Here is a 24,698-nt window from a genome sequence, read left to right as displayed (position 1 = left end):
AATATTCTATCCACAAGTTCTGAAGGCATGGACGTAATCATTTACAGTAAAGCTTAATTTTGTGTAGGCCTATATTGAATAGTAAAATATACTTGTGTTTGCAAAACGTGCTAGCAATACAGTGTTATTTGAGCTTGTGTGTCTATCGAATCATTTATACAATCATATTCGCAGCTAACCGTAACCTTAACCCAAAACATAACCATTGCCGCGCTGCCTGGGAGGAGACGTTGGGGGCAAAAAACACCAAAGACCGATAACTTCCTGTAAGTACGGCGTCTGCAATAGCTCAACATAGACTGTGAACAGATCTACTCTTGTTCTCACACATAGACAGTTAAAGAAGTGGACAAAGTGACGCCGTTGTTTTTTACGGAGACCGGTGAAACATTCTGAAATGCCGTATATTAGAAGCACTTTTCCGGTGATGGCTGAGCGTTACTGAGCAGCCTCCAACTGAGCTTGAAGACGTAGATGTGACGTGAGCAACGTGTCTGAAAGTTGGAAGTCTTCTGGTAGCTGTGCCAAGAGAAATCTCAATCATTCCCAATCTAGCAGAGACGGAGAGCGTAGGTATATGTAAGGAGATAACATAGGCACAGGCTAATTATTGCTAACTAAAATGATAGTTAACATTAGTAATTAAACTTAAACAGCTAATGGAAGTCCAAACTGCCTGTGAGCTTCTCCTGTACTATACGGTAATTCCTCTACTATGCGACAGTAAGTTGCGTGGTTATAACACAATCGTTAGCCTATTTTTAGAAAAACGTCTGCTACGGAGCCATAACGTGAGGTACAAGGTAATGGAGCCTTTTATACATTGTCGTGTTTCTTCAGAAATAAACAATGGACAAATAGTCTTTAAACGCTTCAGATGTAAAGTCGTTCGCTGTCAAAGTGGCACAGAAATGACTAAGTCACCAAGACAAAGTCCTTGTATGTGCAAATGTTTCAAATTCTACATAATTTGAAAGTGGGAAAAATTTGAAGTTGGAAAAAAGTAATAAACCAATAAATATATCGCAGAAAAATTGCAATATGTTTAAAATCGCAATAACATCGTATCGTGACATAAGTATCGTGATGATATGGTAATGTGAGGCTTCTGGTGATCCCCCCCCCTTATGAGAAATACAGAGAGAGTTGTGTGGAGCTGGTAGTCTTAAGTAGAGGTCGACTGATTAATCGGCCGATTTTTGGCAATTTTTTACATAATCAGCATCGCCCAATATCAAGCCGATTAATAAGCAGGCGCATCTGCGGGCAGCCTAGTGTTAAAAACATGAATAGGCAACATTTTTTACAGCGCGCCCAGACCAGCTGCCTCCAGCCCCTCCCCTTGTGAATTCTTGCGCAGTGTGTCTCGCGCAGCCACTTCAGGCTCAGATGCTACCGTTAGCAGTAGCATGTTGTTGGTGTTCTTGCCTTGGGATTAACTGTACTAATAAAACCGTACAAAACACCGCGGCCACACCGCTGTGGAAGCTCCCCGAATATCATTTATCAGAGTCTGGTTGTTACCCCTGTCCGTGGCAGTCTCATCCACTCCTATAACGGAGCTAACTGGAGCTAACCGATAACGGAGCTAATCGTTGCTAACAGAGCCTTCAGTTCTCCGTTCCTGTATCCATTAACTGCATCTATGGACTCGAGCATGAATAAAACCCTTAATTTTATTAAATTGGCTGGATGAGTTTTAAATTACAACTAAGAGTTGTTTGAATGACAGAAATGTGCTCAGATAAGATCCTAATGAGGTCAACAGGACATGTAGCTAGGCTAACAGTAGGGTCCCCAAAACACAGATAAAACACTTACAAATGAACAATGATCTAACAAACGAGGTGAACAAGAACTGACTTTAGAGAGCCCTAGTCTGATGTGATTCAACAGGAGTTAGGAGGAAATAGTGTTGAGATTAATAATAACATGTCACTTTCTGTGAAGCAGATTTGTATTCTCAGAAGTTTAATAAATGCTGATAAGTGCACTAAACTTTATTTTTTCACTGAAAGGTTTATTTGACAATGTTTATTTTCTTCTTACCTGTTTCGTTTATTTTATATATTTTTCATACATTATTTACACAATATAGGCTACAGTGTGTTTTTACATTATACATTTTTAAATGAAGTATAGGCTACAAGTGTAGATTGGTGAAGTGTTCAATAAATGTTTTTGTTGAGAAATTCTGTGTATATTAGTGTTACATTTTATCTTTCAAATAGAGGTTTAAAAACAAGCACATATCGGCCAAAATAAATCGGCAGCATTAATCGGCAATCGGCTGACCCTGATTTCTAAAGATCGGCATCGGCCAGAGAAAACCCATATCGGTCGACCTCTAGTCTTAAGTAGCTTTGTATCAACTCATTATGGCAATGGCTTGAATGTAACGGGCGTTCATTAATATCAAAAAGTTACGCACTAAAGCTTTAAATGTATCACACTTTACATCATTATATAAAAATCGGAAAAACAACCAGTTTAACTATAGATGCCACTTGCATCCAGCACAATATTTCCCTCTGAAAAATAGTGGAATAGAAATGTAAAGAAGCACAAAATGAAAATTCTCCACATTTGACAACTTCTAAAATAAGATGCATTGTTATAGATGAAGCTACCCACAACAGTATATAAAATTGAAGCTGAAATGATAGTTGATTGGTCAAGGCACATTTATTTGACAGCTTTAGTTCCTTAAAAAAATTTGGATTTTGTATACAAAACACTTCTAAAATATGATGCATCATTATAGATTACACTACACAACAGCATAAACAATTAGAGGGGAAATGGTAAGTCCATTAACAGGAAACAGAGAACCACCCACTTATAGAATGATTTAAACAACTGACAACTCTCTCGACAACATCAGAGTATTGTATGGAAACAGGCTTAAACATCAGAATCCATCATTTTATGAGTCGTGATGGGCAGCAGATTTAAAGACAACATGACTTTACAAGTTAGATACCAAAAACAGCAGTGCCCAGAAAACAAAAAAATAACGTTGAGTTAAATAAAAGCAGAGCTTAAGTGGTTGTGTAGCTTTTATCTTCCAACGTCTTATTTTGGAGTCTGCATCTGCCTCAAGTCTGACAATTTGTAGTTGATCAGTGTTGAACTGGTGTTGCCCTAGTCTCGCTTTGCCAGAGCATCCCACACGCTGGGGAGCAGAGGAGGGTCTGGCTAGTCCATACCAGGGGTGGAAAGTAACAAAATACATTTACTCACGTTACTGTATTGAGTAGTTTTATTGTGTATTTTTCAAGTAGTTTTTAAAATCGGTAATATTTCGCTTCATTATAAACCCCATTCGTTACTGAGTAAAAAAAAAAAAAAAAACTTTGACTAATGAAAACCGAAAGGAAGAAAAAAAAAAAAAAATCACGCCCAGAACCACGACAGTGACGAATGATCAGCATCTAGGCTGCCTACCAGGTGCCAAGTCTTTCTGTAGGAGATTGAGAACGAGATGGAGGTGGATCAGGCGAGCGATGACGGTTCAGAGGCTCATTCATTTAAATTCAAGAGGGCCAATAGTATCATCATCAAATGCCAGACGTGCCTGCCAAAGGTGACTGAACTGGCAGCATTCAATAACTCCACATCTAATCTGCGGAAGCATGTTTTGGTTAAGTATTTGTGCATCGGTACTTCAAACGAAGTTTTCATGACTAATAGCAAATTGCCAATTAGCAAAGCAACATGCTTTTGGGGCATTGCTAATTTTTGTCTAGCACTAGCAACCCGGAGGACAACGTATGTCGGACACTGGCTAAATTAATTCACATACATCTAATTAGCTCATATGGGCTACTTAGGTGTGTAGAAGCTAGCTGCTACATGTGTACACATTTGTATAGATTGTTATACATTTGCATAAATTTTTCTTTAATTAAAAACAAAACAGTATGGGATTTATGATCCCTTGTCCTATTTTCACTACATGGGAGAGATGCCCCCCGCTTGTAATGTAAGTTAGTAATGTAAGTAAGTAATGTTTCATCAAAGTATTGGTACTTTTACTTGAGGACAATATTTTAGTATTTTTTCCACCTCTGGTCCACACAGCATTCCGGGATGGGAGGAAAAACGTGCTCCGGTTTTCATTGGCATTTCTTTAAACCAATGTCTCAACAAGCATCTCTGCAGCTTCACTTCTTTCTGCTGCTCTTCCCAACACACTTGTGTTTTTCGACATATTGCTTTTTTGTGAATGTTTTACTACAAACTGGACAACTGAACGGTTTGTCCCCCGTGTGGACAGCCAAGTGCTGTGTCACGTGATGCTTCTGTGTGAATGTTTTACTACAAACCGGACAACTGAACGGTTTCTCCCCCGTGTGGACAGGCAAGTGCTGTTTCAGGTGTCCCCTTTGTGCGAAGTTTTTACTACAAATTGGACAACTGAACGGTTTCTCCCCGGTGTGGAGCGTCAAGTGGCGTCTCAGATTGCTGTGGTTTGAGAACCTTTTGCTGCAAACTGAACAACTAAATTGTTTCTCCCGCGTGTGGAGAGTCGCGTGTTGTTTCAGATGTCCCTTTTGTGCGAATCTTTTACTGCAAACTGAACACTTAAACGGTCGTTCTCCGGTGTGGAGGGTCAGGTGTCTTTTCAGATTACTATGGTCTGTGAATCTTTTACGACATACTGGACAACCGAATGGTTTTTCCCCAGTATGGACGGTCATGTGTTTCAGCAAAAGGTTTTCGTTACTGAACATTGTTTTACAAACTGAGCAGCTGAAATACTTTCCTTCTGAATGACGTTTCATGTGAGCCACTAAGGAGTTCTTCCAGGAAAATCTTTTACGACAAACCGAGCAACTAAATTTGGTTTTTCCTGTTTTCACATCAATTGCAAGGACTTTATTGTTTTGCAGAGGGTTTAAACCTGACTGAGGTTCCCCAGTTTCCTCCCAATCTCTACTGTCGTCATTCTCAGGTTCAGAGGAGTGTGGACTCTCGTCATCAACATCTGGTTGTGAATGTCTCTCTGGATCTGAGTTCCTGGCTGGTTCTGGTCCTCCACAGTCCTCTCCATCAGCGTCTGTTTTCAAATGCTCTGCCTCTCCATTCTCCTCAGTTTGGTTTTCGTGAAGCTGCGAGCACTGAGCTTGCTCCTCATCATCTTCTTCACTCTTCACAGGGACAGAAGTGAACAGGAATTTGACATCAGCCTCCTGCGGCCCTTGGAGCTGCTCTCCCTCCTGACTGGTCCAGAGTTCCTCCTGTTCCTCTTTAATGTGTGGGGGGGGCTCTGGCTCCTCCTGGTCCAGTCTGGAGCTCCATTCCTGCTGCTCAGGGGGAACTGAATCTTTAACCACTAACAGCTGCGGGACGTCTGCGGAGAATAACCAATGTACATGTCTTAGAAAACTGTAATTCCATATTAAAACTGTCATTAATCAATTAATAGTTGAAAATGATTGATTAATCGTAAACCCTTAGGGACCAGTGGGAGCTCTGGCAATCTCAGATGACATTACTGTTGGGCTGTTGCGGCTTCCATTTCTAACCTAGAGTGAAGGTACTGGTATCACATGTAACTTCCTAAGGAATCCATTGATACCAACCATGACATCCTAGCGTGTCAGGAAGGGGGCTCCATAACGGTCTAAAGTTAGGCTAAGTTTTGGAAAGGTAAAAATTGACATGGCCATTTTTAAAGGCCCACGAGTCTTCCTTTTACAGACATGCCCACTTTATACTAATCCCATGCAGTACAAATGTGTTATTTTTTGCCTATTCTATAAATGGTGTATTTGAATATTTCTGCAAACTGGGGTCTGTCCTTGAACGTTGCATGAAATGGGTATGACTGGAAAGCTAAGACTCTCGTGGATTCAGTTGGCCCAATTGTATTCATGTGTGATGATGTTGGTCCCCATTTCATTGTAGTGAAACCCGTTTTTGAAACTTTCAGAGGCATTCAGAGGATGTATGGCTTTCATATGTATATTGACAACAGTGTATATTGACCCTAGGTTGACTGCTTTGGCTTGCCGGAGAACAGAGGCTATGACAACAAACATCATCTTCTGTGAGGACAGCGGTGTACCTCGATGCACCAGGGTGAGTTCCAACAACGACAAACCCTGGTTTACCACTTGGGTCAGACAACAAACAACAAAGGGTCGAAAAAAAAAGGAAGAAGAGTTTAGGAGTTGCGACAAAGACAGGGGTTAAAGAGTCAAAATACTGGTTTAGCAAGGTGGTGAAGGAAGCTAACTCAACCGGTCGCGTCAGATGGCCGCCCACACAGAGCCAGGTTCTGTCCGAGGTTTCTGCCTGTTTAAAGGAGGGTTTTTCCCTCGTAGTTGTGTGCCATTTGCTCTCGGGGGGAATGGTTGGGTCTCTGTAAATTATAGTGTGCTCTAGACCTACTCTATCTGTGAAGCGTCCTGAGAAAACTTCTGTTATGATTTGACACTATAAAAATGGAATTGAATTGAATTATACAACAGAAACTGCAACAGCAGCAACGTCTCAGTAAACGGCATTGCTTCTGTCTGGAGGGGTCTCAGACATATGACCAACCACAAGCCCCCAACCCTAATCACGACTTGCATCTTGCACCCTGCAAACACCCAGAATGTGTTCTACTGTTGTTTTGAAAGACGATGGGACAGCCCTGACTAAGGCTGCATGATATGAGGAAAATATCTAATTGCGATTATTCTGACATTGCAATTTCGTCGCGATATTGTATCATTTTTCTCATTTTCATTGAAAAATATTAAAAATTTAAAAAATGTAATTGATTATAGTGCGATTCTTGCGAGGATCTGTACCAAACAAAGATGTTTTCTTTACTCTGTAGGATACGATTTGTAGACCGGGACGTCTCCGCAGCACCACAATACTTAATTCCCAATGGTTTGACACATATTTTGCCTTTAACCCCTTAACACTCCTGTAAAATTAGCCAAAAACACCTATCCAAGACATACCTATAGTAAATTGGAAGCTGTTCTTGAACCATTTGTTCTATATGCATGTCTATGGTTTCTTTTGAAAGATAACACTCTGAGGCTTATTTTCCAACAGTTAGAATTGGCTATTGGCTTTGAATAATAGAAGTTTGACTATACTGGAAAATAAAGTTCCGCCTGAATTCTTTTTATAGAAAAATGCCTGTAGATTACTATTGCTGGGACTTATTAGCCTGAAAACACAATGGGGCTATAGCAAGAAGTCTTACATAGTCTTACATAGTAACGGAGAACAATATCTCATACATTTTTTTTACACCTGTTTTTGTATGGGTATATGTCTAGGCGTTTACGAAAACGGACATTTTGTTGACCCTAAAAGGACCCTTGGTAACAATGGTCACATACCTAGACTAAAAAGACTGCTACCCTTGAACACTTGACATTACAGTCATCATTCAGGGCTCTATTGAAAGGTCACATTAAGAGGTATCCTATCCCATATCCAGAATCACTATCAGTATTTCTGACACAGAGTAACAGAAGCATAAACACAATAAATTGCAGTTTTGTAACTTTGTATGTAAAAAAAAGTCAAAACAAGTGGTAAGGTGAAAAAGTAGTGTATAAAAGGTAACACAATATTTACAGCTATTAACATATCTAAATACACATATTTACAATTATGTATGTACAGGTTATCGGCTACATGCGACAAAGCACAAAAGAACATTTGAAGACCCAAAAAGGACCCTATGGTAAAAAAGGGTAAACAATTTCAAATAAGTGCTATGGTGAAAAAGTAGTGCATAAAATGCACTACTATATAACTATTTACACATCTAAATCAACATATTTACAGGTTATTGGCAACATACCAGACATTGTAACAATCGCAAGCGACAAAACACAAAGGACATTTGAAGACCCATAAAGGAACCGTTGGTAAAAATGGTCAACAAAGTCAAACAAGTGCTATGCTGAAAAAGTATTGCAGGTACTACTATATAACTTTTTACATACCTACATACACATATAGATTGCAAGAACCCCCGCAACATGCCAGTCATTATAACAGTCACGGTCAGTGACAAAGCACAAAGGAATATCGTAGGAGGAGCACTTCACTGGTGTCTTTGCATGACACTGCCTGCACTTCAGCCGACCAGCAGTGCTGTGCCCACTGATATGCACTGGCCTGTGATGTGCTCCACGTGGAGCAGGAGGTGGTCCGGGTGTGGCCGTGAAGGAAGACCCCACCTCTGCCAGCTCCACTGCGAGCGTCTCTCTGAACGCCTTCTGATGCAGAGGTACCTCTCCTTTGCCAATTGCAATGTCCTTCTGGAGGAGGAAGGCGTTCACAATTACGATGTCCATGAAGTGGTTAAAAAAAAAAAAAAAAAAAGAGTCTTGTACCACCGTTGGGTCTTGTACAAGACTTTGTAATACCCTATCAGGGCATCTGAGTGGTCCACTCCACCCTTGCACCTACAGTAGATGAACAGACAGTATACAAAAACATTAATGTATACAGCAGACAAATATAAATTTCCAAGAGCATACATGAAAACGTAGTTGAATATATATATTACGTACCGGTTGTAGACCTTCACCACTGGTGGAACTGAGGCGTCCTTCAACTGCCACTGCCCATCTGCAGCTTTGACCCTCCTCTGCACTGTGTCCTCTGCGTGGGCCCTGTGGAGAGTTGAGCACAGAGAAACATCCCTTGCGTCTCGCCACTGAACAAAGAGCAGGGAGTCATTCCTGATCCAGCGTACGCTGCCGCGGGGAGATTTTGAGACCAGAATGTTGACCTTTGACCTTGGGAATCCAATTCTGTTTGTGCGGATCGTTCCGCATGCCCAGATCCTTCTTCAGAAGGAGGTCACGAAACAGGATTGGACTTGTATAAAAAATTGTCCACAAAGACCTTATAGCCGGTGCCCAGCAACTGTACATCAATTAGCTCCATCACTGCCTCATAACTGAGTCCCTTACCACTTTCCCCTGGCACGTTCCCTCATAAAAAAGTCCCATGTATAACCGTTCTTGGAGTCTGCCAGAATAAAGAGTTCATAACCCCAGCGAACAGGCTTGTTTTTCATATATTATTTCAGACCAGTGCGGGCTTTTGAGGCAACCATTCACTCATCAATTTGCGATTTCCTGGCCAGGGTGATCGTTTCTTCTGCAGGAGTCCCTCTCTCTTCGTAGAGCGGCTTTGTCTTACCCAGACGGTCGTAGGCTCCTGTGCCAGTGGTCAGTGAAAGAAAAGCATTTGACTACACCCATGTAAACAATTAAAGACACGAATGCAAACATGTCCTGCAATGTCAGATCAAGCCACGGGATAGAGGGTGTTGAATGGTGTGTTGAGCCACAGTTGTTGGTGTTTTGAAGTATTGTCTTCAAAACAGAGTTGGTAAAAAAAGAGTTGAAACTACTGCAGGGCTGTGTACGTAGCAGTACGTAAGAGCTGGGGTCCTGGTACATTTCTGGGTCCGAAGGTGGGCTGTGGTGGTGTGATGTCTGGAATGTCGACATCATTCCACCTCTCTCCAGATGGGCTGGTCGACCTGGCTTGACTGCAGCTGCTGCCTCTCCCTTTTTCCTTTACCTCGTCCTCTACCTCTTGGTCTCCTGCTGTTCTGGGGAGTTGGAAGATGAGGCTCCTCATCTGATGAAGAACTGTCCTGCTGCTCCACGCCTCTCCCTTTTCCTCTACCTCTTGGTCTCCTGCTGTTCTGTGGGAAATGAGGCTCCTCACCTGATGATGAACTGTCCTGCTGCTCCACTCCATGTGGCCACTTGCTCACTGGTGCAGATGTAGCAGGCTCCCAATCCATATCTACACCACATCTCCTATAATGTGAAAATAAAGAAAGAAATAACAGTAATTACAAGTAATGTTCGTAATGCGAAGCCAGCGAAAAATAATGACAAATGTGTAGATATCAATGTGTTAGTGTTTCCTGTGGAGCTCTCAGCGACCAGAGTAGAGGGCAGGGTTGCTGTTAGATGAGAGACAACTTTGCCTGGCTCATTTAGTGTAACGTTAGCATGAAAGCTTGGTGCAATTAGCAAGCTAAGGTTAGCTTAGCGAACCATCCATTCTCTAAATTAGTAAACATTGAAATCACCTAAACCACGTGTCAAACTCAAGGCCCGCGGGCCAAATCCGGCCCCTTGCTAATTTTGATCCGGCCCCTATATACATTTAGGTTCACAATACATTTTGGCCCAAATACTTTTTGTCACTTTTCACTGTTTTTTTCGACATTTTTGGCGCTTTTTCCAAAAGTTTTTGGCATTTTCTTTGTCATTTTTGTCGACCAAACTGTAAGTGAGAAGACTATATGAAACGTGCAATAATACAGTCAAAGATATTTGACTTTTCCCATGACATAAAAGCAATAAACTATATGTCTGGCCCTTGATGTGATTCTCATTTTCTAGTGTGGCCCTCTGGGAAGTTGAGTTTGACACCCCTGGTCTAAACACTCTTCAACAGTCAAACTGAAGCAGACGGTGAGCTCCCGGTCACAATCTAAGTCTAAATATACAGTAACGTTCTAGAAGTAAAAATACTCACTTGTCGAGAGTAATGTCTCCTCCCTCTAGGAACGTGTCCTCTGCCACGGAGTCCATGCGAGCCCTTTCGCTGTCTTTCTCAGACATTTCCTCCTCTGACTGGTCGCTTTCACGTGGTCAAGTACGTTCCTTCCACTGCTTCTTGGAGGGTATATCTTGACTTTATAATTGTCGCCGTTCTCTCCCAAAAATCTCAACTTTCTCGTTTGTTTTGGTAAAGGACGCACAAAGTGGTGGGGTGTGCTTTTGCCGGTGTTTGCACTACACAGAGAATTCCTTTGTTTAGGATCGTAACTAACCGCCGAAAGCATCAGTTCCCCACGTTAAAAAGTTAACTGGCTGTACAAAACGTCAGCCATCGGCACAACCGGTTGCAATTGGCACAAAATAAAAAAGGCGTGCACCTTCTTTCACCGCAGGCACTTGTTGGCTATTCTAGGCTGTAGACGAGACCAGGAAGGTCCTATTGGTTCACGTGAGGTGTCAATCGAAAGGTCAGAGTGCAGGGGCCATTTTGATAGCTGACGGCGGCAAAAGAAAATACATGCAAGCGAGATTTATTCCAGGAAACACGGTAAAATATTAAATAACTGCCGCGAAATTTGAAATTTAAAAACAGCTGTCCGTGGATATATTTTAAAGCTCCCATATTATGCTCATTTTCAGGTTCATAATTGTATGAATTGTATTCACTGTATCACTCAAAACAGCATGGATGGGTTTTTTTTTCAAAGTTTGTATGCGTGTGGAAGCACCAGAGACACAAAATAACACCCCAGAAAAAGTGTTGTTTTTTTTCATAATATGGGCACTTTAATGTAGGGCTGCACAATTAATCGAATTTTAATCACGATCACGATTTTGGCTCCCCACGATCCAATTCATGTGATCGAGCGATATTTAAAATGCTTCATTCCGTTCATAGAACGCTCTGTATCAAAGGTTGTTTTTTTTTCTTTTCCAAAGCTCCGTAAACCACTCTCTGATCACGTGCCTCCATGAGCCAATCAGAGTTGCTCCCTGCACCGCGCAGCTTAGTTTAGATGTAGACAGTCACAGAGGACAGAGGAACGTGAGTCGGTCATAAATATGTCGTCACGAGGTTTACCAGTTCACCAGTAAACGCACCATTTTGTCCCGTCTGTGTTGTTTTTAAGACAACAGCAGTGACCATTGTGCTAGTTTGAGTCTTTTAGCTCATAGCTTTAGCGGCAGGCTGTTGCACGTCCCGCTGTTGGAATCCTCTTCAGTGAAATACAGTCACACTACACCGTAGGGCTGTCAACTTTAGTCGTTTAGTCGACTAATCGGTCGATGCCGTCTTGGTCGACTGACATTCTCATTGGTCGACCAGTTGCAGAAATTTTTTTTTTTTTTACCAATAAAGAAATTTTCATTGATTTACTCCTTGATATTTATTCCTTTATAAGCAGTTATATATTACTGTATTCTAAATATAATTAGCCTATGTTTTAACCCCAACTTTAAATGCTTTAATTTAGGCTATTTTGTAACAGCGCCACAGTTTAGCGCACTACGTAGAACACTCGGGAACCGCAGCTGTGGCTGGCTGCACTGCGGCTTCGCGCTCAGTATGGAATATAGGTAGTTTTGCTGTATTCATTCAGTTAGAACGCTACTTGTTTTGGCTTTAGTCGACAAAATGTCCAAGAAATCTAAATCTTTTGTCTGGCTGCATTTTACAAAAAAAGACGACAAGACTGTGGAGTGCAAGCTATGCGGCCTAAAGCTAACCCACCATAGCTCAACGACCAATATGGCCTATCACCTAAAAGCGGTAAGCGAGATATACACGTGTCAGACAGCTTGCTATGTCTAATGTCTAAAAGTTTATATATTGTATTGGTTATGTACTAGGCGCATCCCCAGGCCATGCCACAGGCGTCAGGAAGCACCCAGATGAAACTGGAGTTGGTCCATCCTCTGTCGGCGAAGAGAAAGGAGGACATCACTAAGGGGATTGTGCATTACATCGCCCAAGATATGAGGCCAGTCAACACAGTGGAAGGAGAGGGCTTTAAGAACATGTTTAAAATCGTCGAGCCAAGATATACTGTACCAGCACGGGAGACTGTCATGCGTGCGCTACGTTCGCAGTTTGATGGACTTAAAGTAAATGTAAACCAGTTACTCCAATCCTCCGAGGCTGCAAGCCTCACAACTGATTTGTGGTCTTCGCTTAGAATGGAGGCATACATGACAGTTATGGCCCATTTTATCGATGCGGACTGGAAAATGAATAGCGTTGTGTTAGAAACAAAGCAGATGGATGAAGCGCACACGGGAGAAAATGTCGCTGCGCGACTCACTCAAGTCGCGGACACTTACCACATTCCACCAGAGAAGCGGGTGTCAGTGGTAACGGACAACGCTGCCAACATGGTCCTTTCGGTGGAATTACTGAAGGGATCCGGTCAGTGGCCAGACGTGGAGTTGGTTAGGTGTGCAGGCCACACCCTGCAGCTGTGCGTAAATGCTGCCTTAAAAGAAGACCCGGTGTCGCGCACGGTGGCTGCGGCGCGCCGTCTTGTTGGGCACTTCAAAAAGGGACACAAAGCAAAAACGGGTCTCAAAGAGAAACAGGTGCAGCAAAAAGCTCCTGAGCACGAACTCATCCAGGATGTGGCCACCCGGTGGAACTCCACCTGCTTTATGTTGGAGCGACTGTTGGAGCAGCGCTGGCCCATCACCGCCGTTTTATCGGACCCCAATTACACTAAGAGGAGTGACAGCAGCACTTTGGACATGACAACAGAGCAGTGGAATATGGCTGAAGACATCACAGATGTTCTTAAGCCCTTTATTACACTGACCGAGCTGTTGTCGGAGGAGACTAACACATCCCTGTCCCTTCCCAATGCTTGAGAATCTAAAAAAATGTCATCTTGCCGTCACAGATAACGATAGTCCAACAAAGAAGAAGATGAAACTTAAGCTTGTGCAGGAAATAGTCGATGGAAACTCAAAGACCGAGTTGTGATGACAAGCAGCCTGTACATTTTAGCTGCAGTACTGGACCCGCGCTTCAAACAGCTACCTTTTCTTAATGATGAGAAACGGGATGAGGCCTATTCTGAAGTCGTAAAACTTGCACAAAGGCTAAGCCTCTCAGGAGACAGCGCAGAGCAGACAGGGGATGATGAGGACCCGTTGGCAAAAAAACAGAAAACGGCAAAAGAGAAGGAGATAGCAATGCTTCTTTGTGGACATGGTGCAGAGGATGACCCTGATGAGCCAAGCGCACAAAGATCCTCTTGCGACGAAATGAAAGATTATCTTCAGGACAGAAGTAAAGTGGACACTGCTGGGCCACTTGCGTGGTGGAAAAATAATGAGGAGAGATGTCCACGACTTGCTCGGGCAGCCAAACGCCTGCTCTGCATCCCTGCAACCTCCACTCCTGCAGAGCGCATATTTTCCAAAGCAGGATTTATTGTTAACAAGTCGAGGAGCTGTCTTTTACCCAAGAATGTGGACATGTTAGTGTTTTTGGCCCACAACATGAAAAAGGTGGACTAGGCCTGCAGATCTGTAAGTAGCCTTAACGGCTCTATTATGCTGACTCAATAGATTGTGTTTTGTTATGTTTTTGTTTTTATTTGTACACTTGACGCGTTTGAAAATAGCCTAAATAATGTAACAAAACGAAAATAAACCTATATGCCTTCCTACTATACAGCCCATTATTATTAGGATTGTTTTTATTTTTATTTGGGTTTTTTGTGTGTTTGTTTTAAAACGCCTAGATCGGCTGGACAAAAGTTAACCCGTAGCTTTGAAAGTAAAGAAGAATATACAGCCTGTATAAACGAGAGCTTTTGTTCATCATTCATTATTTGGCAGTTTATTTTTTGTAGCGTGTGGTGTGGTCAGGTGCGCGATTGTGACTGTCACTATAGACCTAGGACAGAGCTCCTCACTTTGCAGTTAAAAAGAATCACTTAATTTTCAAAGAATTGTATTATTATTATAGTTGTATGTATTATTGATGTTTTTTCGTTGTTGTTTTATAAATGCTCTATGACAATTGTTTAATAAATGTTCAATTGTTTAATAAATGTTCAATCAAAATGCAAAACATCGCGTCTTTTTTTTTTTTTTTTTTTAGTCGACTGATCGTTAAGCAGGACAGGACTTTGGTCGACTAAGCATTTCTTTGGTTGACTGTCAGCTGTCAGCATTTTAGCCGTGTTTAATCCAGTTACTACTGTAGCTAACGGTAGGCTAACGTTAGCTGCTGTGTAACGTGTTATTAGTGTTTACTAGCGTGACATGCAGCGGTGTTTCTGTTGCCTCTAACGTCTGTTTTGGAGCATCTGAGCGCAACGCAGACATTTAAGTGGCACCGTAATCCGCGTTGCTATTTCGTCCGGTAGATACCGGGCACCGGTGCCGTTATTGGCACAGGATTTTAACACGCACCGTTAACGTGAACAGAAAATTGCGTTGCCTGTATCTTTTCACGGCAAACGCGCATGTTTGGAAAGCGGTCGCACAACAGCTGATATGGCATACTCCTTCATAGTATCCTTCAACAAAGGAGGAATGTAGCACAATATGGATGTGAAAGCAGTTATAATTAGCCTATGTGACAATAACATTTGTGATTATCATTTTGGCCATAATCGTGCAAAAAAAAAAAAAAAAAAAATAAAATAAATAAATATATATATATATATATATATATATTAGGGCTGTCAAAATAACGCGTTAATTTCGATTACTTAATCTGAGAAAAAATAACGCGTTTAAAAAAAATAACGCAGATTAATCCATTCCATATTGACGTTTGACCCGGAGCCGTTCTAGTCACCACTGGACTGTAAAATGAAGGAGGGAGACGAGAATGTGCTGCCTGGATCATTAACTGGAACATTTACTTGTAAAAATCTTCTTCCTGCCAACCCTGGCTACCGAAATCTGGTGCCACTGATATGTCTGCTCTTCTCTCTGGTGCTCTGAAGACAATACAGGCAACACAAGCACCGCTGCATGTGACGCTAGTTAACACTATACTCGACAGCAGCTAACGTTAGCCTACCACTAGCTAGTTAACACTATACTCGATAGCAGCTAACGTTAGCCTACCGCTAGCTAGTTAACACTATACTCGACAGCAGCTAACGTTAGCCTACCGCTAGCTAGTTAACACTATACTCGACAGCAGCTAACGTTAGCCTACCGCTACCTAGTTAACACTATACTCGACAGCAGCTAACGTTAGCCTACCGCTAGCTAGTTAACACTATACTCAACAGCAGCTAACGTTAGCCTATCGCTAGCTAATAGCCGGATTAAACACAGTTACAATAGCCTATATGCCAACGCTAGTGCTGACGTACTTCCGTTTACAGCTAAGCCACCGTTGCTATTTCCGGAATGCTACCCGGTCTCCTAGTTACCGTTGTTGACAAGCTTGGTGCTGAGGTAAAAGATGAAGAAAAGGTTTAAATACCAGCGATCTATTGGCACAACGGCTGAACACTGTTGTGTGCCAATGTGTCAGGCCTCTGCTAAGTACAACAATGTACTTAGTTTTCATACTTTCCCCACGGATGAAGAATTAAGACGCAAGTGGGTTGTCGCCATTCGTAGGGACGACTTCATGATAACGCCTCACATCCGGGTGTGTAGCCGGCATTTTAAAAAAGAAGATGTTTGTGAGCCAGCATCGGAGAAAGGACGACGACTGTTGAAAAAGGGAGCTATCCCAGCTTTATTTGAATGGAATAACTTCTCCCTCCCACCTGTAAGAACAAGTGTTTGGGAGAGGAGAGATAGACCGCTGCCGCTGGAGGATCACGCCCCGGACCAAGATGAAGTCATGGAGGAAGATTCTGGTCCTGATCCTGCCTCTGCAATCGCCGCCGAAAATACAGCTCTACGAGAGGAGGTTCGTCTGCTGAGGGAACAAGTTGAAAGCCTTACGATGAAGCAGAGGTTTGGGATTCATCGCTTTGCTGCCTCAGACAAGGACATCCGGTTCTTCACAAGGTAAGATGAGTAGTCTGTTTCGAAAAAGATGCATGGGTAGTATCAAAGAAATTCTTTTCTCAGAGTATTAAGGTAAGATAATTCCTTTATTTATCCCCCTAAGGAGAAATTCAGGTTGACACAGCAGCAATAGGGCAAAGCAGCACAAAAACAGAAAACGAGAATATCACAGTAAAAAATATTGCTAATATTATTATTAGATATTAGCCTAGTTATTTTAATAGGTGATACTGAATGCAGTATCAGCAGTAGCAGCAGTGTTGAATTAAAGTGATTGCTGTTTATTCTGGTGTATAGTTAATTGTGAAAATCATTTACACATATTCAATCAAATATCTGTATCTAATTTTTTTTAAGGTTTGCCTCATACACCTTGCTGATGCGGTTCTGGGCCCAGATTGAACCTGCGGTGCCATCTATGGTCAGTGTGAGGCAGGCTCAGAGAGGAAATCTCACTGAGTCTAAGTCTGCAACCCATTCCCTCCAGCCCATTGATGAGTGCTTCATGGTTTTGAACTATCTCGCCCTGGGCTCCAAACAACGGGACCTTGCTGACCGGTACAATGTCCATCAGTCCACGGTCAGTCGCATTATAACATCATGGAGTAATTTCCTATACACGGTACTCGGTTCTGTCAGGATCTGGATACCACAGGAGCAGATAGCTGAATATTTGCCTGTGGATTTCAAGGACTACCCTGACACCACTGTCATCCTTGACTGTACCGAGCTGAAGTGTCAGTGCCCATCTTCCCCTCTCCTCCAGAGTGAGGTTTTTTCCACCTACAAATCCCATTGCACACTTAAGGGTCTAATTGGGATTGCTCCACATGGAGCAGTGACATTTGTTTCTGCTCTCTATGCCGGCTCCATAAGCGATAAGCAGATCACAAAGGAATCTGGTATCATCAACCTCTTAAAACCTGACATGGCTGTCATGGTAGATCGAGGTTTTCTGATCGAAGACATTGTACCGTGCAATATTTACAGGCCAGCATTCCTCGCTGGGCGGTCTCAAATGTCTGCTGCTGAAGTTAGAGAGACCCAGGCCATAGCACGTCTTAGGGTGCACGTGGAGCGACTCATTCGTCGAGTGAAAGAGCACAAATTTTTTGACACTGAAATCCCTCTACGGCTTTTTGGGAGCATCAACCAATTCTATACTGTTGCGTGTCTCCTCACCAATTATGAAAATGGGCCTCTTGTAAAAGCATGGGTTAAGAAGCCTGAAGCCTGAGCCATGGGTAGAAATGAAGTGCAAAAACAGCTAAAGCTGGAGGTATCTTCTGCTATGTGACAGACAGCTATTGCACATTGTATTCAAAACTACATATTGCTGGCTGTTTTCAGTTGAAAAAACTGTATAACTAAGAAAATGGCTTGATCACTATTCTGCATTTTGCCATTAAAATGTTTTTTTTGGATGCAAATCTTACACAAATTCTCAACTCAGAGAGACTGAAGTCTGAGATTAGGTAATAATTTGGACTGTATTAGACAGCAACAATATTTTGAAGCCTTGTCTAATGAAAGATGCTATTGAGTAGCATTGTGGGAAATGTAGGATTCAGCGTGTTTGGAGCTTTACCTGTTCTACAGGAATTAAAAGTCAGGATATCTCAGCCTTTCCCACTTTGAGTTGTTTTTAAAAAAATTGTATCTGTCTCTTGTGAGTTCCCAAACTTTATGGAAGTGTAATACCAAAATGCCTTTTAATATCAAGTTTATTCACTGTATTCATTGACATACCATCTCTCAGCACTTCACTTATTCCATTCCAGAAATTGTCAGGCTAAATAAAAATAAATGTGTTTGTGTGCTACTTGTCCGAAGGGGAACTTTTTTGTTATAATGCAACTGTTAGAGCTGAAAAATATGGTCCTGTAAAATTAAACTGTCTCTGTGGAAAATGTCAAAAGTTAATTAGGTTTAAAAAGGTGATGATAGAACTACTAAAGTTTTAGTATTAACCTTTATTTTACCAGGGAAAAGAAACATGTTGGTTGTTAAATAAATTAATTATTATTACTACTGTCTAAAACTGTGTCCCTTTGCTTTTTGTCATGTTCTAAGAGGCAGGTCATTACAAAAAATAATTTGAAGATGGTCAACTTATTTTGAGTGCTTCTTCTTCTCTACTTTAATGCACCAATTTCATGTCTTACCATTAAGTATTTGTGACCTTCTGCAACAGTAGCAAAAATACCATCACACCAAATTATTTAAATTCTAGTCATCTTTTTATTAGTAATTTATTATTAAACTCGTGTTCATGTGTTCTTTAAATATGACCATGAAATTCAAAAAATGCATAACATGCAAAATAGTGCAACATTGCATCTCACTCTTTGCTACACAAGAAAGTGCTGAGGTAAACATAGAAAAAAAAGTAATCAACCCTCTCTTTGATGATGTCAGTGATTTCATTGTCACGGGGAATCCTTTCTACGAACATGTCCTCCTGTGTGTAAACAACAAAATCACACCACTCACATCCAGAAACCAGCATCTGGCCCTGTATCTGCCAGAAGTAAGGATGGGTTTTCCTCAAAGTTGGCGTTCCGTCACGGAGTGCAATGTACGGACAGTCCACATAACTTGCTACGTTTGGGCACTTAACTTCAACGAGTCCAAAGACAGGCTGGCTCTTGGGGTCATAGACCATCCCATCAGGGGACGAGCCCATCCATGGGGCATCAGGATGGATAAGGAACCCACACTGATAGTGGTTTACTTCCCTTACTCTGCAGTACTCCTCTATTGCTGTACATTCCATTTCAAGCCCCCTCCTCATGTCAGCTGTCTGATGGCAAGGTCTGAGAAGCCGTTTGGCCAGATTTTCAGCAGATGTTTGTGCCTTTGTGTGACAGACCTCTCTAAATCTTGTCGAGGTGATGCGGGGGTGCCTAAGTTGGTGCCACTCAGTGCAGGTACTCTGCTCTTTAGTAGAGATTTCGATTTGGTGTGCCATCTCTAGTGATGTTTCCAGGGATGCCATGTGGTGATGTTGCTGTTCAGTGTAGACAAAAGCACAGTTTGATGGCCCAAGTCTGTAATCACAGAGTGGCAGCTGTGGGGGTGAAGGAGCATCTCTATGTGGAAAGGTTTGGGGTACTACCTTTGTAGGCATCTGATAGGACAGCACACTTCCCTCCTGAACTGTCCCGAACATGGAGTCAACCAGAGGTACATCACTTGATACTGACATTGTTGTGATCATGGGAGCCAGATCAGCAGGAATGTCCTGGTACACTGCTCCGACATTAAGTGTGGCAGGTTCAGGCAAGGGGGAAGTTACTCCTCTATACAGGTTGCTTCTGTGAAAAAGACAGAACAAAAGACAACAACAATCTAATTAGTATATGCTAAAGCATAAGTAGAAGTGAAGTAGCAGTACAAAAAAAAAAGACAAAAAAAAAGACCTAGAGTGATGGTGTTTTAAGTTTGTAAGCATTTCAGTAATGCAATAGCAATACAATAATGCAGTAACAATACAAACCTGATTCCTTCTACCAGCTTTCTTTCTTTTGGTCGGGCTGAGAGGATCACCATCTTGTTCACCAGACCAGGTTTAACACCCTGCAATGAAACCAAACACGTTTTAGTAAAAGTTAACCTAACATCCATTAATGAAACTGTTCGTGTATGTTTAAAAGGTGAGTTACCATGGTTCTTGGTTTGTGCCACCTCTGCTCTGTCTCTGTGCAGCTGTGCACCGGTGGAACGGCCTTGAGCTCCAGCTGCGAATAATGTGCGGTTTGGTACAGAAGAGCTGCCACGTGGTTGCACAGGGCAGTGCCTGCCACACACGTACATGTACAGCTTTCGAGCGTCACAGGCTTTGAATCCCTCAGCACAATCTGTTACAAAACACATGTGTTAGAGATAGAAAAATGACCAGTTGCAAGAGCAATTAAACGTTACAGGTGCAGTGAGCGAAACTTTAATTAATTCAACTAACCCCATGTCCCCATGATTGACTTCCCCTATATTCTCTTGAGTACCCCATAAAAAGGTGATGGACAACAGCTTTTGCTAACTAATGTAAACATACACCTAAACATGCACAATTTCATCCAGAATCACTAACTGCACCTATAAGACAGTCTTGAACACAGTTTGAGAAGTGTTTTGAACTGTAATTAGCCTAGGCTGGGAACTTGTAAAAAGAAAATGAGAAAAGTGAGACACTATAAAAGTGCAACTTATGTGTAGTAGGCCTAGTCTACAGCCTACTTTATTATGCAAAATTCAAAAATTCCAAGAGTCCAATTTTATGATTACGCTCCCTTTACTCATTTACTTACAGAGTGAAGTAGTAGTAAAGAAAGTAAAGAAGTAAGAGAACTCTGAACACAATCTAGTTTCTGTGAGATTTTCTTTCTGCATGTTTTCCAATACTGGGTCAGATCACATGGAACAAATGTGACAATACACATTATGACAAATATAGCCTGTAGTTATTAGGTAACCTAGTTGAGTATTTTTTTTGTCATAATTTAATAAGCAATACCATGACTCACAGAAACTTGATTTGAGTAACTAATTTATCATGAACCTGATCTGAACCTGCATGATCTCTTACACTTGGACTGTGAGACTTTTTTCGTCTCTCCATACTTCTGAAGCACTCAGACCTAACCGTAATCTCTCCTGCCGGACTCGTTTGAAACTGAGATTAACACTGGGGTTAATACATTATATTGCACACAAATAACACATAAAATACAAATGAACACAATCACTGCTGTTAGCGTTAGCCTATCGCTAGCTGCTATGTTAATGTAGGAAACAGACATGCTAATGGCTAATAACAACATTGTAAACTTACCTTCGTAGTTGTTTATGTAGTTCGTCACATACAGTTTGAACCCCTTGTTCTTCATCGCCGCCGATGTTGAAGAGTTCTGAACTATGATACGACTCACGTCGTTTAAATTCATCCTAGGTAAATCCTGAAGCGATCGGGTAAAAAACACTGCCATATTATCTACTTCACTGACGAATGACGAACGTTAACAGACCGGAAGTAAACGAGCTGGCTGAGATGTAAAGCGGAAGTTCGTGTCATATAGGCTATTCTGACAGCTAACCCTAAACGGTGTAAAGTGTGATTGTGTTTTACTGTAGAGGACTGTGACTCAACGGCTGGATGTAACAATCTGCAGCTGCCGAGCTGCCATCGGAAAAACAACACAGACGGTGCGTTCAATGAAACTAGTAAACTACAGCTTCGTGGTGCATTTGAAGTTATTGTAAATGTCCTTGGTGGTTGTTTTTGTCATTCAACAGCAATTTACTAGTGAAATAAGTTATTGTTATTGTTATACATTATTATTAAATCATTTAGTTTTGACCATATGGCCTTAGCAATAAACAAGCCGTTCTTTAATGTCACCAACTGTTGTTTAGTACCCTTTGTTTTCTTTTCTTACTTTCTTAAAAAGTATCGGTTCAGGCACCGTTAATTATGTATGCGATTAATTTCGATTAATTAATCACAGATTCTGTAATTAATTAGATTAATTTTTTTTAATTGATTGACAGCCCTAATATATATATATATATATATATATATATATATATATATATATATATATATAAAATTAAAAATATCCACATTTAGAGGACAGGAAGGGGATGAAAACGATATACTCTGTAAAGTCACTAAAGCTGTCAGACAAATGTAGAGGAGTAAAAGTACAATATTTACCTCTGGGATGTCGTTGAGTACAAGTATAAAGTTGTAATAAAAACACAAAAGTACAAGTAGGCTACCTCGAATTTGTACGTAAGAGTAAATGTACATAGTTACATTCCTCCTCCACTGGTTTCCCAGCAGTTTAAAGTGATAACAACAATGAATTTGTACAAACCTGCTCTGTGTAACCGGACTTCAGGGTTGAGAACAGCGTCCAGTAGTTTCTGTTGTCGGTGAATTTCTTTTGAACTGGACTTAAGTTCCTCCTCGTACTCTGCTATCGTTGTTTCAAACCGCTCAAATATCTCTTCAGCAGCCGCAGTAAGTCGCTGCGTCACAAAAGCTCTCAGCATTTGAACTTGAGTCATTTTTTTACTAAATCACAGCAACTTTTCCCTCCAGACAGTCTTTTGCTCCCTCTGACATGCGCTGTGTTGCTAGGTTACGTTCGGGTCCGTCTACTTCCGGCTTGCAACCTAGCTAACTTCATTAGCTTCGCAGGACACCATGATACGTTTTCAAATAAAGGGAACAGCACAGAGTCCATTCAAACATGTTTATCTGGACACTGTGGGTACATGAAAAACACAGTTTGGTCTCTGTCCGATAGTATTTCCAACTATCACTGTGGCCGAGTTTTGTGTCCGTCTATTTCCAGCTAGCACGCTATGGTAACTTCGTTTAGCATGTTGAGCTAACAGAGATGAGTCTGAGGTGAAACGCACCGAAACTCTGCACAAAGTCCATTTAAACAAGTGTATCCATACATACGGGCTCTGGTGGTTCTCTCCAGTTATATCCAACCCGGTCTCACGCCAGTTCGTGAAATGGTCACGTTATTTTTGATTTACTGATCTGATGGACTAGCTAGCTACGTGACTGAAAGAGCAGAACTCAGGAGTGGGGAACCGAAAACGGTTCAAAACAACAAGGACCCCGGAACAAACCTATTCAACCCAGACTCCGCATTGCTCAAGTTAGCCATGGTCAGTACAAGTGCTTCCGGTACCACTTCTTCAAAATAAAAGCGAACATAACTTTTACAGACCCATGTCACTCTGGACAGGGTTCCTCTGTGCAAATATAACAGGTATAAGCACTCATTTGTTCCTCTCTCAGTCAAGCTCTTTAATGAGCAACGATGAACGTATGACTGTGAATTCATTAATGTATATCTGTGACTGAATGTATGTATGGATGTGAATGGAGGAATGAATGCATATTTATAACTGAATGTATGGATATGTATGAATGGATACATGAATGTTTATTCATGACTGAATGCATGGATGCTTATGGAAGTAGGAATGAGTGTTTGTAAGGCATGTATGGGAGAACAGAAGAATGTAGGAAGGATGGCTTTTTTGCAAAAGTATAGAAAATGGTAATTTGCAATTTGCATAGCTCTTTGAGTAGCCCAAATGTTTGCCGTACATTTGGCTTTTAATTGTTATAACCCTGTGCTTGTTGTGTGTCTCTGTTGTAACCATAGACTGTATCTATGGTTGTAACTCTTGCAGCAATTTCTCCCAGTGTCCAAAACGAATTTGGGAAGACTAATAAAGATACTTTGACTTTGACTAGTTGTGCAGCAGAATGGCCCATGAATGTCATTATTTATTTAAGTTTATTATATTGTTGGATTAGTATCACTGACACCTTAACATAAGCAGCTTCTGGTGTTAGTTAGTGTAATCGCACATCTGAATGCAGGACTTTTACTTGTAACAGGGTGTTTTTACAGTCTAGTATTGTAACAACTGTACCTTTATGATTGATGACTGCGGTTAACTTAAAACTATATCCTTGACGTTCCACTTCCGGGATTTGCTCCGGTGCTGCAGGAAATTCCACCAGATGCATGCATTTTCTGTTTCCTTCCGCTTTCTTTGTGTTGGAATTTAAAATTTGGTGGATTAATGAGGACTATGGTTAACTGCTCCTCAGATCTCTGCAGGGTAAATCCAGACAGCTAGCTAGACTGTCTGTCCAATTTCTCTCACACGACTATTTGCCAGCGGCTCTGTGCGGAGCTTGGCACCGGCACCATGACGATTCTGATTGGTTTAAAGAAATGCCGTTAAACCACAGCACGTTTTCCTCCCATCCCCGAATGCTACGTGGAGTAGCCAGACCTTCCTTCAGGGTGCTTTGGAGGAGGGTCAGGCAAAGCGAGACTAACTTAAAGCTGAGCTATTAGGCCTACACTGAAAAAAAGTTTCCCATTTTATCATTTCATAATAATGTCATCATTGTCATAAAATATAATGGCGGGGGCGTGATCTGTTTGGGTTTGGATGCATTGAGCTTTGCAGGACGTTTAGTTTAGTATTATTAATGCTTTCTGTTCAGACATACACACACCCACATATACATGTTACCCTTAAGGCGCTGATACACGAAAATCTTTTAAACTGACCTTTGTCGATCTGAAATGAAGA

The 24,698-nt window shown here is 41.5% G+C and overlaps 2 protein-coding genes and 1 long non-coding RNA gene across 3 annotated transcripts; 1 reads left to right on the top strand and 2 right to left on the bottom strand.

Annotated features, from left to right (window-relative positions):
* Positions 1–4,140: 4,140 nt before the first annotated feature.
* On the bottom strand, positions 4,141–23,171 carry LOC116055707 (zinc finger and SCAN domain-containing protein 22-like). The gene is made up of 2 exons (XM_035992982.1): positions 22,433–23,171; positions 4,141–5,356 (listed from the first exon to the last, which is right to left on the bottom strand). Exons 1-2 carry the CDS (start codon positions 22,623–22,625, stop codon positions 4,167–4,169), a joined length of 1,383 nt encoding a protein of 460 aa, XP_035848875.1. The 5' UTR covers positions 22,626–23,171; the 3' UTR covers positions 4,141–4,166.
* On the top strand, positions 15,920–16,634 carry LOC118493354 (THAP domain-containing protein 1-like). The gene has a single exon (XM_035992992.1). It carries the CDS (start codon positions 15,997–15,999, stop codon positions 16,558–16,560), a length of 564 nt encoding a protein of 187 aa, XP_035848885.1. The 5' UTR covers positions 15,920–15,996; the 3' UTR covers positions 16,561–16,634.
* On the bottom strand, positions 19,761–20,521 carry LOC116055708. The gene is made up of 3 exons (XR_004106390.2): positions 20,222–20,521; positions 20,056–20,135; positions 19,761–19,873 (listed from the first exon to the last, which is right to left on the bottom strand). It is a non-coding gene; the product is annotated as an uncharacterized LOC116055708 (long non-coding RNA).
* Positions 23,172–24,698: the final 1,527 nt, after the last annotated feature.

This window comes from Sander lucioperca, chromosome 16, assembly GCF_008315115.2.
Source record: "Sander lucioperca isolate FBNREF2018 chromosome 16, SLUC_FBN_1.2, whole genome shotgun sequence".
NCBI classification, from domain to species: domain Eukaryota; kingdom Metazoa; phylum Chordata; class Actinopteri; order Perciformes; family Percidae; genus Sander; species Sander lucioperca.
This window is presented reverse-complemented; position numbering and strand designations above follow the sequence as displayed.

Excerpts from the sequence above, each read along its gene's own strand:
- LOC118493354 (XM_035992992.1), top strand. The coding sequence starts at position 15,997 with ATGAAGAAAAGGTTTAAATACCAGCGATCTATTGGCACAACGGCTGAA.
- LOC116055707 (XM_035992982.1), bottom strand. The coding sequence starts at position 22,625 with ATGACTCAAGTTCAAATGCTGAGAGCTTTTGTGACGCAGCGACTTACT. Across the intron at positions 5,357-22,432 it reads AGTCCGGTTACACAGAGCAG|ACGTCCCGCAGCTGTTAGTG; the intron begins GTTTGTACAAAT and ends TATTCTCCGCAG.